The sequence below is a fragment of the Nestor notabilis genome, unplaced genomic scaffold, assembly GCF_000696875.1.
Source record: "Nestor notabilis isolate BGI_N333 unplaced genomic scaffold, ASM69687v1 scaffold25102, whole genome shotgun sequence".
Lineage (NCBI taxonomy): Eukaryota > Metazoa > Chordata > Aves > Psittaciformes > Psittacidae > Nestor > Nestor notabilis.
The window spans coordinates 28,850-48,416 of record NW_009920152.1 but is presented as its reverse complement, the minus strand read 5'-3'; the positions used below and the strand labels follow the sequence as shown (position 1 = coordinate 48,416).

At 39.1% G+C, this 19,567-nt stretch overlaps 1 protein-coding gene across 1 annotated transcript in view; it reads right to left on the bottom strand.

Moving 5' to 3' along the window:
• Positions 1-16,004: 16,004 nt before the first annotated feature.
• The window catches only part of GALC (galactosylceramidase), a gene marked incomplete at its 5' end in the record, with an annotated part of 31,678 nt that continues 28,115 nt past the window's right edge, over positions 16,005-19,567 (bottom strand). Inside the window, 2 exons of the mRNA XM_010010552.1 lie at positions 16,005-16,148; positions 17,955-18,031. Coding sequence (XP_010008854.1) covers positions 16,005-16,148; positions 17,955-18,031 — 221 coding nt within the window. The remainder of the gene's footprint in view (positions 16,149-17,954; positions 18,032-19,567) is intronic.

The window sequence follows — 19,567 nt, the reverse complement described above, 5'->3', positions numbered from 1 at the left end:
AGCAGGAAGTGCAGTTCATTACAGGATACCAACTGTGCAGCTAGAAAGACACTATCATCAATGCCACAGCTGTAAATCTTTACCTGAATCCCACTGAAGGGTTTAAGCACCATCCTGATGAGATTCTTGTCTTTGCGTATGTTATGAGAGAGCACTCACGACTTGGATCTGATTCAGAGAAAAATTATTTTGTAAAATATGCTAAGTCTAAGACCAGCCTGGTTCCTTTTGCACTAAGCATTTGCTTATGGATTCTTACATTAAAAAAAAAAAAAAAAGGCACACAGAAAAAGAGAGCTGAGCAAGTCATTTGGCAAAGGAAATGAAAAAACACTTCCCTCTTGATCAACACAATAACACCTCAAGAACGATACAGATTTATTGTACTGTGGGAAATGTCAAAATTCTTTTGATATATTTACAGTGCTGTTAACCCTGTGTTACGTCTTTTAAGGATGTGATGACTAAATGCCACAAGGTCTTCTCAGAAATGTAGCATAGACCTAATAAATACATATATAATCCAGAATTTCTTTGACATTCATTGACTTCCCAGGGGCTCATGGAATATGAAAGACTGGAAGTTTAAGTAATGTTGCCTTGTGTAGTTGAAAGGCAAAAGGTAGAAGGACTTTGTGTACCTGCAGTCTGAGACACAAAGAGAATACAAAAAGCTGAAGGTGGGAGGAGAGGAAGTAGCTGACCATGCTCTGAGGCCAGAGATAATACGGGTACCAATCTCCCATCCAGAGAGCTCCAGTTAAACCTCATCTGTCAGAGTGAACTGGGATTGATGTTTAACATACATATTCCACCAAAGAAACTACAATTTAAGCTTGAGCACAGGTTCAAGATGCCTTCTCATGCACAGTGCCTTTGCTAAGATTTCTCCCTTGTCCACTCTGTTAGGATATGGATACTGCTAGAAACATTCAACACAGAACCAGGAAAAAGAGTTCGCCCCCAACATTACTCCACCCCTGCTCCCTCAGACAGTGGTGAATGGGAAACAGATTTTGTCATTATTCAGGTATTTAGTCATTTTACAAGATGCTTCAAGATGTGGTTTATGAAGAAAATCAGTTTGGATAAGAAGGAATGTACTGAAGAAGATTTGATGAATCAAAACTAATTATTTGTGATAGCTTGCCCAATGTTGTGAAGATATCAAAATATATGCTGTTTTCTTAAAATGTATTGTGGCTCTAAGCAACACAGTGAATTGCAAAACTATAAATGCAAATATTTTATATGTCTCTGTGTGTACATATCAGGAAAGCAGCAGAATGTAAAGACAATGGAATAGCTCAAACTCCAGTTCAGCTATCATGCTTGCAGAGCTTGATTTACTGTTTTTAATAGGGTGTCTTCTCTATGCCAGAGCTGTCTTAAGCACCATTAAATTACTGAAATTTGTTGCAAGCCAAGAACATACATATGTTTTTACAACAGCTTAGCTCAAATACCATAACTCAGCTGACAGCAATTGTAAACCACCATAAGATGAGGCTGAGTCCAGAGTGAACCCTCATGTATGCCCCCACTCAAAATAGCAAACAACCTTAACGTTAGGGAAAAACAGAATGGCACTTTAATTTTCAGGATTAAATCAGAGAGAACAAAGGTCTGAATCTTTTTATTCCAAATTCAGACCCACCAACCTGGCTGCCAGGCTGTGAGTTGCTCTGAAGTATGAACTCCTCTTTCCTCTATCTGAAAAATCCTGATTTGCTCTGGGGTGGTAATATATCCTTTTAAGATCAGCATTGGGAAGGGGTGCCTATATCTACTATAAGCCATGAAGTATGCACAAGAAGCACTGAAGTCAAGCTTGAAATCTCTTGTTTTGTTGCTCTTGGTTGAATCAAAGACAAGGAGACATGCCAGATGCACCAAGTGGATTCAAGAAAGGACTATACTGAAAAAGACTCTTCTTTTTCCAGTAAAGTTATTAGACCTCTTATCTCCCTTTTGCACATTTTTTGTGAATAGTGGGTCTAGTGTGGCTTCTCAATCTTAATTCCCCTAGAGTTAAAATCCTGATCTGCATGCAGTCAATGGAAGCTCAGAGAAAGAAGTCGCTTAAGCAGCGATTGATAAATTTCTTTTCTTTATAACCATAATAAAGAACATCACTGCCTTGATATCTTTTCTCCTCCCATTCCAACCACAGGCATAGGTGACAGATATCCTATCTCATGCATTGAGCATAAGATAATGAGATGGCTTTGAAAGTTGCCCATTGGTCTTCCTCTGCTCTTGCAGAAGAAATTTTGAAAACACCGCAAGAAACGCATTGCTATCCTTTTGCTACCTCAAAAGTGCTGGTTAAACACCATCATTTGTTTATGAGAAGCTGACTGTGGTTGCCTCAGCCTCCTCATTTTTCCAGAGATCTGGCTTCCTTGATAAAAGCTAGGAAGAAATCAGAACAATTGTCATTGTTCTCTCCAAGTGGACTTTTCCCCCAGAATTTTCCAAGATTAATCTTTTCCCATATCAAAGACATCTTTTACCACAGGATGGAAATTCCATTTTTCCATGACAGTTATAAAAAGATGAATACATAAAATATTAAAAGAAAGCCTTATCATTGCATTCATTCAAATGACTTTACACAACAGATGAATGCCTCTTAGGTCTTAGCCACAATTCTCTGCCTGAAGCAAGTCCCAGTGTCCCAGTTTAAAACCCATTTTTGTGTGTGTAGCAACTCATCCTTCATTTCTCAGTTGTTGTGTTGCCATCACCTAACTACAGTCCAAGTTTTAGTATTCCAGTTCTCCAGGGTAAATTCCACTGCATGATGCCAACTTCCTATAATGGAAGCTATTATTGCCAGAGGGGAGAGAAAAAAAATTTAAAAGGCAAGAGGTGTAATTCTTGTATTTGTTGTCTGAGTTATAATCATACTTTTTGGATTTGTGATAGCATTTTTATGAACAGATTTCAAGGGTGGAAGAATGGAATAATCTCACTGGCACATTTTACAGACAAGGAATCTCAGATACAAGAAACTCTTATCAGTGGCAAAAGACTACAAAATCTTGACTCCAGAACTGGTGTCAAGACTAGGTAGTTCTTCAAGATTTCACAAACACCCCAGTTTCAGGTACAGAAGGGTTTCTTTTCTTCAGTCTTAGAATTCTATCAATGGGCAGTCAACACTTCTGTGTTTGGCCTATCGTTCTACAAGGAGTACCAGCAGTACTAAAAGCCAATAGCAAATTAAGATGATGGCATTCTCTCCCCTTGGTCTGAAGATGAAATCCAACTTCCTAAGCTTCCTTAATCATCTGAGTAGCCTTCCTGTCTTTTCACCCAGTGAGTTGTAAGGACAGACTGAACGAATGAAGCCTAACCAATAAAACATCATGGATCTGATCTGCATAAGGGCCACAGCTCCAACTGAAGAATCTTCACTTCCTCTCAGAGTTAAGTCCATTCCCTCACTTAAAACATCTTACAACTAACAGAGGGTTGCTCCTCAGCCATCTCTTTCCAGGTACCCTACCTTACTCGCTGGTCTAGAGACTGGCATGAGCCTTCCATTTCATGTGGCATTTTCCACATTAGAGCTCTCAGAAGACTCTACTCTGCTGAGTGTTACATAGGGCTCTCTGAGGCATCAGCTTATAGCTCAGTGCTGCTATTAGAACTCCTTCTTATTAACTTTACTGCTCTGTGCTATGTATTACAGCACAAAGCAGCCCAAGCGCCCACCAGCACTGCAGCACTGGGACCAAACAGGTGGTTTGTCATTACAGGCAGGGAAGCCAGAAGCAGGAGCTCTTGCCAGCGACCAGCAAGCACAGATTTACAGCAGCACTCATCTGGGCTCTTCCTTCTCTCCCAGGAGCTGAAGGCTCTGTCTTCAGTAAATTCACTCACTAAATAATCCAGAAGAAACTTTTCAAAATGACTCAAAACATCCCTAACAGGCTGCCAAGCTGCATGCCTGCACTGACTACACAAAACACAGTTGTCCTGGTGTTATCTTCCTGGTGTTATCTTGCTGGCTGAGACAGAGCCGTATAACTCACCTGCTCCAAAGACACTTGTAAATAACCACTGTCCTCTACAGGCCATACAATATCTTGGGATCTCTCTTCCACTTTTCTGTATAGCTTTCACTTATCCAAGCACAATTTTAGTAACAAATTTACTTTTAAAGTACTGTGGGTGAAAGGGAAGAACTATCAAGGTTTAATGACTGCATTTCAGTCCCTTAGCACCTCATGGAAATGTTTCTTTCTCACTTTTGCACAAGAAGCTAAAGTTATAGCAAGAAAAGGCAAAATGAAAACCTGCAATGTTCCTGAAGATCATGTTCTGTCAGAGCAAACTTCAAGGAAAAGAGCCGTGACCCACACAGCACAGAGCACCTAAGGACCTGTAAGGATAACAAACAACACTCAGAGGAATTTCATCAAGAAAATGAACAAAAAAAATTACACAGACAGCATTAAGGTTATAAACCAATAAGCAAAATTTCTGTAGTTCTTCAAAAAATACTTTCCTTCTCATTAGACAGAGGGGCATGACACTCCTACAGAAAACATTATCTTCCTCCTCCACAGAAACCCATATGAAATACAGGCTGCAAGAACCACTTCAGACAAATAAGCACCAAGTTCTCTGCCTTGTGCTTTCTCCCCACCACACAAATGATGTACCCACCCCTTAGAGAAGCAAACCTCAGGGATGTCTTACATTAAAGCAGGACTAAAGAAGAACAGTTCCCACTTCAGTTTCACACACCTCTGGATATTGCTATAATCTCCATCTAAATCAGAAACATTCCTCACATTGCTTTCCAGGATGCATGGCATAGCAATACATTTTCATGTCAGGATCTTACACCCTTCTTTTAAATTTCACAAAGTCCTCCTGTCTCCCAGTCCCTACACACATCTTTTGTTCCTACACATACGCCCTTTCTGGGTCAGTGCAAAGGGGACAGAAAAAACAAACAAACAAACAATCCAAAAAACCCCAAACCCACAAAAAACTAACTTAGTGGTCCTATAACTAAGGATTTCCTTGAGAAACGTATTACCAGAAAGGCTGAACTGAGAGAGACCATGCTTATGCCCAGTATTGAGCTGCCTGACACTGGTGGCCTGTGAGGGACAGGGAAGGACATCACCTCAGGAAGTCTGGGGCTTAATCCACAGTGAAAGCAAACAGCTGGCTACTAACCTATGGCACATAAAGCTTTTGAAAACCTGGCATGAGGGAGTGAACTGCTTTCCTGGTAATCACAGCTCATTTACATCTCCCATATTTCTGATTATGCTGTTCCAAGACAGTTGATAATGGCCAAACCCATCCTCCCTTTCTGCTTTCACACTGTTGATCCCTTTGTTTTGATAACTTTCGCAATCACCCCAGAGTCGTCCAGGTCCAGTTTCTGATGTGCTCTTTCTGTCCTCCTTTCACACCTTTTTAGAGGGCTGCTGTCTTTCCTTGTCTCCAGACCCCTCTGAGCAAAGAGCTGCCTTGTTCAAGGGTAAGCTGGATGACAATTCCTCTACCAGTGCAAACATGCTCTTCTTTTTTGCAGTTCAAGCTGACAATTTGATATTTTAAAATTAAAGCAGAAAATATAAGCCCCGCATCTCATAAAACCTCAAAGTGATGGGAAACAACAATCTTGCAGCTGTATGCTGCCTTTCTCATTCACTGTCACATCTAGTATGGGGCTTCACCCCAGGACCATGTCTGTGTATGTATGTGTGCAGCTCTCCTGTACAGTCTCAGCAGAGCACATACAGCTTCATATTCAGCAATACATATGTGCATGCTTGCAGGGAGTCCTTGGAATATCAGGGCTGTGGTGTATAAGAGACTTCTAGGATATGGGCTGTCGCAGCATAATTATCAGTGAAGAGCAAACTCATTGTTCACTAGAAGTCATCATTGCAGATCCTTTCATAGCTTGAACACACAAGTTAAAGATTACTGAGACTCACCAAAAGAATAAATAAAAAAAAAAATTAAAAAAATGTACTATGCCACTGGCAGCGATTGGACATTTGGGGCTTTTTCTTGTTTTAATGACTTTGACCCAGACAAACCACTGTAGGTAATAGATGTTTTACAAAGCATCTGTTGTTTGGCTTTTTGTTTTGTGTTTTTTGGGGTGTTTTTTATAGGTTAATCTGCTTAAAGCAGATGCAAAATTACTTAAAGACAAATTAGTATTCCTTGTAAGTGAAGCCTTGGGTTTTGTGCGCAGAAAGCCGCCCCTAGTGTCAACCTTATCTTTCTTCTCAAGTAAAGCTGCCTTCGTTCCTTTTTGTGGCTCAGAGACTGTCCCCAAACCCCGCGAGATGGCTGTTTTCTTAGTCGTACTTCCACTGCCATCTAGTGTCTCCAGCATAGACTGCAAGGTTCTCTTTACGAACCTGTCATAAAAGATTAAAAGTCCTAAGGTTCATGCCAAACCTCAACTTTTCATTCGGAAACCAATCTCTGTGATACCACTATAGATTTTTTTTTCTGAGTAGAGATCAGACTTGCTGTAATGAGGCGGGGGTTTTTGCTGCCTAAAGTACAAGCTACCCTTCCTAACTGTCTGGGCTGAGTGGCAGTTTCAAATGCTGTGTCAGTCACACGCAGTGAACTGCAATAGCATTATTGTTTATCTGGTTTCGGTTAGGATCGAGAGACTTTTCACAGGGAATTAGGTCTCCGGAGGAAAAGTAGCTATAGTTAAGCAATAACGTGAACAGTGCTCATTAGCTTTAGGAATACAACATTGAGAAAAAATGACTGCAGATGTTACAAATGGACTTGGCCTTGTTTTCCTCTCATACCACTATGCTCTTTTGCTAGCTACAACTTACATCTTTTTTTTTTTTTTTTTTTTTTTCAATAAAAAGAAGGGAGAGCATGTGGAGATGAGCATTTCTGGGGTATATTATGGACTCAGGCTTGTTACAGATGCATTAACACAACTCCTCCTACCTTGTTAAGTCATAAGCACGCAGGAACTGATATAACTCCAAGGACACACTATGCAAGCTTTACATCACTCCCTTATGTGTTTCTACACCAAACAAGGTAATTTTCAACCTAACCCAACTATCCCCATTCTACTGGTTCCACTAGAAAGGTAGCTCCATGATGCACAAAATATTGCTTTACCTTCTCCAGAAGATTTCCTTGCGAGTAGTGGCAGCTGTTGGTGATGCGCCTGTTTCAGCTCACTAACTCCATCACTTTTGTCTGGTTTTCCCCTGATCATAGAATCATATAATAGTTAGGGTTGGAAAGGACCTTAAGATCATCCAGTTCCAACCCCGCTGCCATGGGCAGGGACACCTCACACTAGACCATGTCACCCAAGGATCTGTCCAAACTGGTCTTGAACATTGCCAGGGATGGAACATTCACAATTTCCTTGGGCAACCTATTCCAGTGCCTCACCACCCTCACTGTAAAGAACTTCTTCCTTCTATTCAATCTAAACTTCCCCTGTTTAAGTTTGAATCCATTACCCCTTGTCCTACCACTACAATCCCTGATGAAGAGTCCCTCCCCAGCACCCTTGTAGGCCCCCTTCACATACTGGAAGGCTATTATGAGATCTCCACGCAGTCTTTTCTTCTCCAGGCTGAACAGCCCCAACTTTCTCAGCCTGTCTTCATAAAGGAGGTGCTCCAGTCCTCTTATCGTCCTCGTGGCCCTCCTCTGGACTTGCTCCAGCAGCTCCGTGTCCTTTTTCTGTTGAGGACACCAGAACTGGACACAATACTCCAAGTGAGGTCTCATGAGAACAGAGTGGAGGGACAGAATCACCTCCTTTGACCTGGTGGTCATGCTTTTTTCATGCAGCCCAGGATACGGTTGGCTTGAGAGGCTGTTGGACAGAAAAACCACACAACACCAGTGTACTGCTGGTACTGGAATCAAGGGAGTCCCTTCCAAAGCTCTGTGAAAAGACCCACACCCGTACTGTGGCTATCATTAGAGGCAGAGCATCATCACAGTCCTATGCACTATAGTTGTCTGACATTAAAAATGAAAAAGGCAGCATGTTCAGTGGCAGATTCAAAAGGAAATAGTTACCACTTCCAATCCCCCATCATCACTAGCGCAGAGCTGACAGCTGCTGAGCAAAGACACCCACAGTGGCCTGCTCTTAAAGCACTGTCATTTTCCCACTTACACATTTGATAGCAGGCGACACCAAGCTTTTAATCAGTGCTTTTCCCTGCTAACACTTTCAGACTTTTAAGGAAGGAAGTTAAAGCAGCAGTTCCATTTCAGGTCTATTAAACAAGAGAGCTCAGTACCACTATATTCCTGTGCTGCATCCACTTCCTAATGAGGAAACTGAGGCATGGAGTGAACCCAGGATGCCATGTTAGGAATAAATACCATACTATAACATCCAAGACTCATTTGAATCTTCAAACTGATTATATTCACTGTCGGTTGCATAGGCACTTTGAACAACAGTTGCAGTTTTCTGTCCTTCGGTTCACTCCAAGTCTTCATCTACCACTCACTGGAAGCTCTGCTAAGTGTAGTGAATTTAAATGTTACAAAAAAATCCAGGACTGCATGCAGTGCTACATCATCATCTAAAAACAGAACAGTACATTTTGAAAAGTCAATAAAACTGTACAGGTAAATTCATTATATTCTGCTTTCAGAGCACTGTCTGCAAGAGAAATAAACTTAAATAGACAATCTGGAGATCATCAGAAATGTAGAGCATGCAATAGGCACTGCCCTTTTATCTGCAGTACAGGGCACAGGTAATATTTACATGGTACTAAGCTCCTTACAGGATTAAAGACATGGGATGTGGTCCACAAGCTTTTGAAACAAGCAAGCACTGGTAGCAAAAGACATTTCAGTTAGACAATGTACGGCTAAAACCTCATAGGGCAGAAAACAATCATCACCACACTTACATTACTTTAGTGGAAGCTAGCAACTTTTTCAGAGAAATTGCTTTCTGAAATGACCTGGTATGGATAACTACCTCCAGCGGAAGACTTCAAAGGCATCTGAGGATGTAATATATACCCATCAGGGAGGTTGTTAAACACATAATTACTGTGATCAGGTTTTGATGTAATAAAAGCAAGCCAGCACCCCCTCTGCATCAGGCTTCCGGGGGACAAAATAAATAAAAGTGTCAAATGTGAACATTTTGGTGGTAAAAGGAGGAATGATAGACTCCTTAGCAGGCTAAACAGACTACTGACACTGCAATGCCTGAGTGTATAAGAAAAGTGATCAAAACCCTACCTGTCTTCTAGGAGGTTGAGTTCTACAAAGAAGTTACAGAAGATTGGCATCTACCTAATCATTCCCAATTCACCATTGTTACACAAGCATAACACCTGCAAATCACTACTACCACTGAGGATGTTACCCTGATAGTGACCCTATACAGGTGGCACTGGGGAGCGTGTGGGGCAATAAAACTAGGGAAGAAAAATTACAGGTGAGATGACTTGTGGTTTGGAAGCCAAGACACCAGAAGAAAGTTTAGTTGTCTACAGGGTCCTGCTGATGCCTCCTTGCAGAACCTGGTTCAAATGAATTCTATTTATTACAAAAATAAGGTTCCAGTGAAAATGTATTCAATTTCATTAACCGTAGACAATGTGGCAAAATCCAGTGAAGAGACAATATTCAGATTCAGCACAAGAAGAAAATTAATTAGCTGTAATGCAGAGCTAAAAAGTTTGAATTGCACAAAAGATGAGGATTATTGCATTTTCACCTGGGTAACTATTTGATGTCTATGAGTATTTGCCATTTAAAAAGTGCAAACAGGGAAGGAGAATGAAACCAAGGGATGTAAACAATATATTTACATTTGGGGAAGGTAAGATTTTTGTTCCAGAGATCTACTAGAACTATCATTAATTAAAAATATTTATGTCTTTCCAATTATGGCATTTGAAAAGAATCTCCCACTCTGGTTCAGTCACACTGTAACAGAAATTCCCATTGGCTTGGGAAGTAGGTATTCACAGTCAATGTATCTATATGAAAGCATTCATCTAATCCAAGCTTTTGTGTCTCAAGGTAGAAACACAGGTGTTTAAGGAAGAACTCAAGCCACCCCACAAGTAAATAGTAGAGCTCAATAAATTATAGACACATACTGTAGTATCAACTTTGCTTTTATCATGAATTGAGAAGCTGAGCTATTTCCCTCTACCCCTTACACAAATCATAAATGAAGGTAATGATGGTGGGTTTTTTAAATCAATAGCAGATTAGCCACCTACAAAAGAGCAGTGGAAGCGCTTCCACCCTTTTGTCTCAGCACTCAAGCAAGGCAGGCCCCCAAAATACACAACAGGAAAAAATTCTTCTTTGGCAAGGAGAAGGCCTGAATGATTAACAGAGTATTCTCAGCCTCCTCCTTCTCGGACAGTATTGCCCTGCTGCATTGAGCAAATTTCCCATAATGCTGGCAAAACATCTTTTTAGGATAAAGTATCAGATGAGCAGTAGGAAAAAAAAAATAAAAAAAAAAAGGAAGTTGAACCATTAAACAGCAATCTTAGACTGAATAGTAAATATGCAGCTTATGCCAGAGACCGTGCATCCCGATGCAGCTTTATAGATCTCTGCACCAAGACACTTGCATGCACCTCAGCTCAGCACAAAACCTGCCTCTTGCCAGGCAACACTACCATTTATTGCTCTCACTACACAAGCAGTCACATCAGAAGGGAATACAGACATTCTTAATAGGATTTGCTGTTCGTCAATGCCACATGCTCTTTCAAATCACTTGGTTAACTCTTTATGATCAAGCGAAGAGGCTACAGAGCTGTTCCTGTGCAGTCTCACATTGGCTGATGTTAAGTGAAGCTTCCCAAAACCTTGGAAGGAGGGTGGCAGTAACAGAGAAACATTTTCCCTTTTCTTACAGCTCTGCTGCTATGCTATTAAAGAAGAAACCTTCTGCAACCAGGAACAGGGCTGATTCCCACATCACAGGCATGCCTTGCAGCCACATAACTTGTTGACATTTTTCTAACCTTTCTAATCCTAGTGTTCTTGGAAAATGGCAGTGTCTATAATTAGCTGAACATTTGCTTTTTAGCAACAATAAAGTCTTGTATTCTCTATATGCACTTTAATTAAGTTATTGTTCATGGAAAACAGCATGGAAGACAACTACATTTCCCAACAGAAACTGAACAAAGGGTCAAGTTAAACCTGGACTGTTCCTTGACTTTCTCCATATTATTTGGGTACGCATGCACCGTATTATTTGGGTACACAGAGCTTGTTTTGGGACTTTTGTTGTGTTTTGGCTTTCGTTTTTTAAAAGATAATAATTTCGGTGTTATATTCTGTGTCTTAGACCATCAAGGGTTCCCAGACCATAGCCGCACAGAGTAGCCTAGTGCACTAGGTTCTGTTCTCTTTTGCAAACCCTCAAGTTAGCACTGCACTGAGCCATCCTCTACTACAGTTCTGCATTTTGTCTTCACTTCCCAGAGATATGTCTAGGTTTGCCTGGGGTGTACCAAAGTAAAGGACAGGGTTAACACACTAGTTGCAAAGCTACTTGGAGTCCCTTGGCAAAACTAATGTTTGAGTTCTGTATCTGTTTCTAACCTTATCTAAATATAATTCCTTGAAGGGAAAAATACTGTTTCACAGTTGTTTGTCTAAGCCCCTATGAAAACCACACAGAAGTATCTTGGCACATGGTGAAAGCTTGGCAATGCAGATGCAACACACATTTTCCTCTGCTCAATTGCTAGTAGGTTATTGTGGTTTTTTTTAAAACACAAGTTCTAGAAACACCACCTTTATTGTTTCAGTGGCGCTTGAGCGTAAATGGAAGGAGCATATCTAGTGGCAAGAGGAACTTGCTCATGCTAAATTTTTATGCACTACCAATATGGGCAGGATGATTGCTAAGGTTCCAGCCATGCTCAAGAAGCATTTAACTTTAACCCATGATATCTTTGTTAAGAAAATTGAAAATTATTTGCATTTTATTTCCGTTTCAGCAAGCTCTGACATTAATCGGCACATAGTATTTCTTCTCATCAAGTATCAAAGTACAATACACTCCAAGCTTCAAAGAAGCTACCTGGTGATTCTACTACAATCCTAGCAAGTCTTTAAAAATTAGGGTTTGGGTTTTTTTGACAACCTCCCTTTTACTCCCAGCACGTGCCAGACTTGTATGAATGTAGTACTTACAAGGTGGTTTAAAAATCCAACACCCCAAAAACCTCAATACATCAAGGTGAGGATAATAAGGTCTCCAAGCACTGTCCCTCTTTGGCCATGCTGCTGAAATAGTCAAAACCAGCAATAATTATGGTGCTATTTTCATAATATATACACCCATCCAGAAAAATGGACTCTGGATAGAAACTTCAGCTAAAACAATGAAAAATTTAGTGAAAACAACCAACATTCTGCTACCATGCAATAAAACTGATTCAATAAGGAAAGAGCAAACAATACCGCTCCTCATCAAATCCTGAACTAGAAATTTACTTTTGATACAGTGAAATCAGGAAGTGGCTGCAAAAGAAACCATCAGCAGCAGCCTAAAGTAAGAGTCTCCCATAATTTTAAAGCAAAGGACTCCTGGTGTTTTGCAGGAACATCATGTCCAACCTCAAAGGCAGAGTGGCAGAGAATGGACAGAACTGATTTTAACGTAGTGTTGGTATAGGTGGTAGCACGTATCTGTCTAGTGGAAGACAGTATTTCTAGGTTAATTCAAATCTACCGTCATGAGAGCCTTGAAAACAGGACTAGCCCTCTGCAATTTCTTCCTCCCCTTTTAAAGTTGAACCTTAAGTTTAGGGAGGGGGGGGGAGGGGAAAGGAAAGACACATTTGAAAATAGATACAAAAAGATATTCAAAGTAAAGAAGCCTCATTTAAACTTTAAAAGTACATCTGTACAGCACTGTCTGTTTCCATACATAGAAACAGACTTTCAGCTAAACCTCACAGGACCATAGTACTCTGCACTTTTGTGTGACTGGCCGTCAAACACAATTTAATTCTCTTAACTAAATTAAAACAATAAAGAAGCAAAATGTATATTGAACACTAAAAAAAAAAAATAAATCATTTTATCAACAGCACAAGTCCTAATGCATATGAATTTTGAGATACTTGTTAATGAGAACTGTTTGGCTATTCAGTGTCAGAAAAACTCTTCCAAACCAATTAAGTTAATGCCAAGCATATTTATCAAGAATCACAATGGAAAAACTGTCAGCTTGCATACTGGGAAAAACCAAGACCCATTTACAGAAGCATACTGCACAAATAAGGAGGCTTTATGTGTTTTATTTGTCCATTTGGAATGATTAGTATTTATAATCAACAACATAAATCCACCCCTCAGTGAAAGACCTGACAGCTTGTTATTACCAAACATATTACAGCCTGCTGAAGGGTGAAGAATTACAGACATAAAAAGATAACATTATGTCACCATTAAATCACTTACTCTGTTCATAACACTTTAATTGTCTAACAGTATAAATTAAGATTAGGAAAAAAAAAAATCAACACTGCCAGTGATAAAATACATTCCGTTTAGTACACAATGTAACAGTACAGTTTATTACACTAGTGCATTAAAAGGTAAAAAAAATGGACAGCTACTTTGGAATAACTGCTTCATTGCTGATCTCTCTCTTACACAAACACTGCTTGCAGCCACACAAGCTACTAGGAAGTCTCCAAGTATCCCACTAGGAAAATCCATCACAGTTAAAATGTTTAATCGAGAACTACTCCTCTACTCATATTACTTGAATGAGGACATAGAATTAGATTCCTTCACATCTGGAGTTACCAGTGACATCCCTTCTGAAATCAAGCAAGTAATGAACAGATTTGCATCCATACTTCAACCATCAAATGAAACTGAAGTGGAAAAACAGCTGTCATTTTTCACCCAGTTAAATTACTTAATACTTGAAAGCCTTCTAGAGTTTTAAAGTTTAGTGGTTTGAACCATTTTTCAAGGTTACTAGCATGTATGAAAGTTGCATGTATGAATGATTCACAACCAATCAATAGCAGTAAAACAGCTAAAAAATAAAACAGTTTTACTTTAATATTAGAGATGGAATTTTAAGAACTCTTCTCCAAAAGCTAATTTGGAAAATAACCTTTATAAAAGTTTTACAGTAATGATTCATATTAGATTAATTCTGCATTAGATGACAACTTTGAAGACTAAAGTTAACACTGGAATCAGCCTTCAAAATAAAGTGGATCAGAATATTAATCTGTATAAAACAAAGTATACTGCAAATATATTTCTCAAGATATTGCCTGCTACAGACAGCCTCATACAGCGGTTAGTGTCCTGTCAAGTGCGTGGAACTACTTGCTTGATGATTACACAGGATGTGAATGGGAAAAGTAGAGGGACACAGGTGGCATGTTTAGTTATGGCAACCGACATCATACAAACTGACAAACAGGAAAATTCAGAAGCCAACTGAATTTGGAGTGTGTGTGATGAAAATCTCATTCAGTACCTCATTATACCCTCAATATTCTCAATCCTTTTTATTTTTTTCCTCTTTTGTAGCACAAAAACTTGGGGAAAAAAAACAACCAACCAAGAAAACCCCACAAACAACACAAAAACACAAGCAAAACAACAAAAAAGCAAAAAAAAAAAAAAAACACCCAACAACAAACAAAGAAAACCACCAAGAAAAACAAATCCAAACCAAACAACAAACCCCCCCCAAAAGCCAGACCTACAAATAATGAAGCAACAGCAAAACAGAATCTGTTACTTCCCAAGGATCTGAAATTCCCTCTGAACTTCACTCCATGATGCCTAGAAGTTTAAAACCAGACACTATTGTGTCAATCTGACTGCCTGCCACACTAAACAATTCTGTCTACCTCCACCTGCTGTCACCTTATGAATAGACTGCAAGACTGCTAGCTCTTATGGGAAAAGTCTGGGGTTTTAATTTTCTTTTATATCAGGATGTGATAATATCCATATCTCCTCTGTGCTACAGTAATTTCTTAAGCTAAATAAAATTATTACGCTTTAATTATTTCCTGCTCTAACTTTCAGATCCATCAAAAGCGAGAGATGGTTGCCCAGATTACTAGGAACAAAAGGCTGGGTTTTCCACACATGATCCAACATGAAAGTAAGCACTCTGCTTGCCAGCATCAATGATGCAGAGTTCTTATTCTTTGCACCAAGCAAAAAAAACAACAAGGCTGTCATTAACAAACTGCAAGTGATGGTTTCTTTTCATCCATTTCAACTGTTTCACTGGAAAGAGGAGGTAGTTTAGAAGTAAAGGCACATCCTGCACTGCCTGATCAGCCATATGGCACATTTTCATTCCACTGAAAATAAGATGATGTATTTTACGGCTGTCAATGAAAGTTAGAAGAAGTAATCAGGAAAAACTAATCAAATGCATTTGGAGTATTATACTGTCTAGCCTCAGACTGCAGCAGAAAAACAGGCAAACCATCTTTTTGTTTTTACTATAGAAAAAATACATACTTCATCCAAATTTGAGAATGACATCTACGAAAGTATGGGGTGACTGGCTCATAAGGCTTACTGGCATTTAATTCTTTCTTTCAGAGTGAAAGGAATGGACATAATCATATAAGTTAAAAATGTATCTTGAATGCCACTGTCTTCTATTAACGTCTAAAGTCGTCTTAAAAGTGAGCTAGGAAGTTAAGATGTTGTTATTAAAAAAGATTTAAATCTATCATTTTGTTTGCATCATTACCTTGAACTAAAATTTACCCTCAAAAATCAAAGGGTAAAACCCCCACTGCAACCAGGGGATAAAGTTACAGTCATGCTGATATCTACTCAAGTAAACCTTTAGTGAATAATAAGGACAGAATTTGGATTCCTTGCCAACGGTTCAATCTCAGCATAGCATTAAGTTGTCCTCAAAGTTCGAACTGGCTCTTACTCGAAGTGATACAAGAACGCTAAATGAAAAAGCCACCTCAGCTAGCTTCAACATGAAAGTTGTCAAACTGTGCAAACTCAAAGGAGCGAGTTCCAACAGCAGCCCAGCCGTTACTTGGTTGAGAAATGGTGACATTCTCCCAAAGTGGGTAACCATTTAGCATTCCTGAGGCAGAAGTGCCCTGTCAAAAAAAGGAAAAAGTTAGCTTTGTAAAATACAATGATCGTGTTGACACTGAGCCTACTCACATGGGAGAAGAGACAAGGCAGAAAGATGTCAAGTCAACTTTCAACATTTCACACATTTTCCATGCAGAGTTGCTTCTGACTATTGCATGGAATCCTCTAGTGCCCATCAGCTCTGTGAAATAGATCTAATGTCTTTAGAATGAATATATAAAAGGATCATCTTCCCCTAACTCTCAGCTTTGTAAACTTGCTGTACAATCTGAAAGGTAAACTGGTTTTCCTCTTCCAGATTTGCCAGGCTCCCTCAAATAGCCCAACTGCCTTAAGCAGACATTATATACCTGGCACCAATTCTGCAGAACTACACAGAAGTCAAACGGAAAGAAAGATGTACTTTAGTCATTAAGCTGAGAGGAAGAGGGTAAGTAGAACTTTCAAGTATTATTCAAGCCATTTGAAGCCATTAAAATTGAAAACAGTTTCATCAAAAGGTACAGTTTATCTTGCCAGTGTTCAACTAAACAGTATTTAGGAAAAAAAGTACTTCAGTTTACTTATATTTCTTAACCTGAAAGACAATTACAGACACAGGTAAAAGCAAAGAAGCATTTCAAGGAGTCAGCATAACAATTCTTTAAAGTGGATCTCACACTTCTGCCATCACATGAAAGACTTATATGGTACAAAATACGCAGATAGACATTTGTAGCATCATGATTTTAAAATTACCACCACTGTTTTGTGTTTTAAATGATATATGTTCATCTTAGTCCCCCATTCAGGTTAGCAAATGTCTTGTCCCATTTTACATATGGTAATTGTTGTCGTAAGTGTGGGTGTACAAAACCCCAAACTAAACTAGATTCACTCCAGTAAATACCTCAGGTACAAGCATCTCTTTGTCTCCCACTGTGAAAGCACAAAAGACAAAAAACAGCTTCTAGTACTCACTGACATTTTAGGATGAGGGGAAGACTCAATGCATAATTTTAAAAGAGAGTTTGCTTCAGTAGAAGATCTCCCCATCTAGGATTTAAGATTTCCCACGTTTCAGGCCACACTGAAGTTGCAAAGGTTACACTGGGCAAACAGCTGAGGCATTCAGCAAAGAAACTTAAAGCTTTTTATATACTTGCATCAATGTCACATCCAGCTAAGCACAGAGGTGTATCTAAAGGAGAGCTTGGACTACTTTCCTCTCCAAGTGACTATGGCCAAAAGGGGTGGAGTTGGGGGGAAAGGAAAAACTGTGGGTTCTCATTAATTGTGACCCATTTTTACAGCCCATGCTTTTTCAGTACAGGAAAGAATGATGGCAGTTCAACTGAGTTTGCCAGTGGTTAACTAAGCTCCACAATCATGGCCTTATCATTTTGCTTTCAAATTCACCCAAAGGAAATTGGTGGGAACCAGATTTGTAAAACAGGCTAGTTTAGTAGTTTAATGAGTCTTCAGAACAAAGCCAGATCATGATCTTTTTATTAAAAAAAAAAGATTGGTCTCTCTAGCCCTCCTATCTCCAGCTTTGAACTCATCTTTCCAGTCATTTTCTATGCCCTCTCCATTTTCTCAAGTTCTCTAAAAATACAGGCAACAGAACTTGGCATGGTATTTTAATATTGGCTTAAAGTAACAGAGATAATGTGGTTTAGATATGGCAAACTAATCATAGATTAGGGTAGGAAGGGACGTTCAAAGGTCATCTAGTACACAGTCAATAGTATAGCACAGTTTTGTCTAAACCATTTAGGACTCTAAGTTTCATAACTGTGTTTTTAGCTTTTTGCCTGTGTCCTTACCTGAATGCTGAGAGTAAGCGTGTGCCACACATTATCCCGGACACCAGAAAGTCCTTTCATTAATATTTCTTCTCCGGCTGCAAAACACACTTAAGGTTAGCAAAGTGATACTTCACCCCTTTGCTGAGACTGACAAAAACCAAGCCAGCAAAAGGAAAATACCTGTATTTCAGAAGCGTTCAGAGCTGATATCTTACCAATTTCAGCTACAGCATGGAAGGCTTAACATGCAAATGTGGACTCTACATTATCAGTGCATTCTCCTGTTTTGCCAGGACTTTTTCCACTGAAATCTCCAATGGTCTTGGGAATTCAGCCTGAGATAAGGATTCCCTCTACTGAGGGTATGTGTTCATGAAGTGTGACAGTAGCTACTGCTTTGCTTGTCCTATAGATCTCCTTGTTTACATATTGGAACTTTTTTTAAAATTGGAGGGTTTCAGTTGCCACATCATGATGTTAGTACTTCTAGTAAAAATTTAAGCTAAACAAAAATGAGGTGTGACTGACACCTTGAGGGAAGACCTGAAAAAGATTAAATGCTACAAGTAGAATCTTCAATTATTCATTGGACAGTTTCAGTTGCAATCTAACATCAGGCTGCCTTCTAGAAATACATAAAAATCTCTAAAAATAGCCATACAGAAAAAAAATTACCACATTGTGTAACAAGTGTCTCAGTTTGAAATAACGAGATGGTTAATAAAAATCCTCTCATTTCATCCAGGAAAAATTATTTTTGACGTGTACTTTTTCACATACAGCCAAAGCTGAAGTTGTTATGGAGTTAGCCATTGCAGGTTTCCTAGGAGCACTGGTATATTAAAAGAAGCTAACGTAAAGCTGCCTTAATGCCACCCATCCATGGCAATGAAGAGAACAAAAAAAACCAAATTTAAAAAAAAAAAAAAAAAAAACCACCAAAAAACTCACCCACCCAACAACAACAGAAACCCATCACCAAACGAACAAAAAACATTAAGAAAAAAAAAATTAGGAGAAATGAGAAACTACAGCTACCAAATAGAAGATGAGATGATTTTTAAGATCTAGTAACATGTCATTACAGGCTGTCTTTGTATCAGATAAACTGTAGATCTAGAAGTTGCCTTTGACTCATGAGAAACTATTGACAATTTTAATTTACACTCATAAAGTGATAGGAAATGCATTTAAGCAGCAAAGTCTGTCACTATTTCAAAGCAAATTAAAGAGAACTTTTGGCCACTGATGAAGTATCATGACATACACTCTCATGTGCCCATCAAGTGCTCTACAGATGAACACATGAAAGTTAGCATCACAAGCAGAATATGCTCTCACTCCACTGAGCTAGAATATAGTAGAATGTATGATTTGTGGAAAAAGTAGGCTACTCATCGTCACCTAAGCCAGATATATGCACATTGACTTGCACTGCTCTACAAAACAGGCATTTCAAGCAGGATTTTCTTTTTAGGTGTAGTATAAGAATACAGATCAAACCTATCTGCATTTAATTTTTTATCAGTATTTATCTGTATTTTATATGTATTTATAACTTTATCACAAAATTATTTATGAAAAACAAAATAATTTACAATTGCTAGAGTAAAATAGGCTTTATCAGCAGG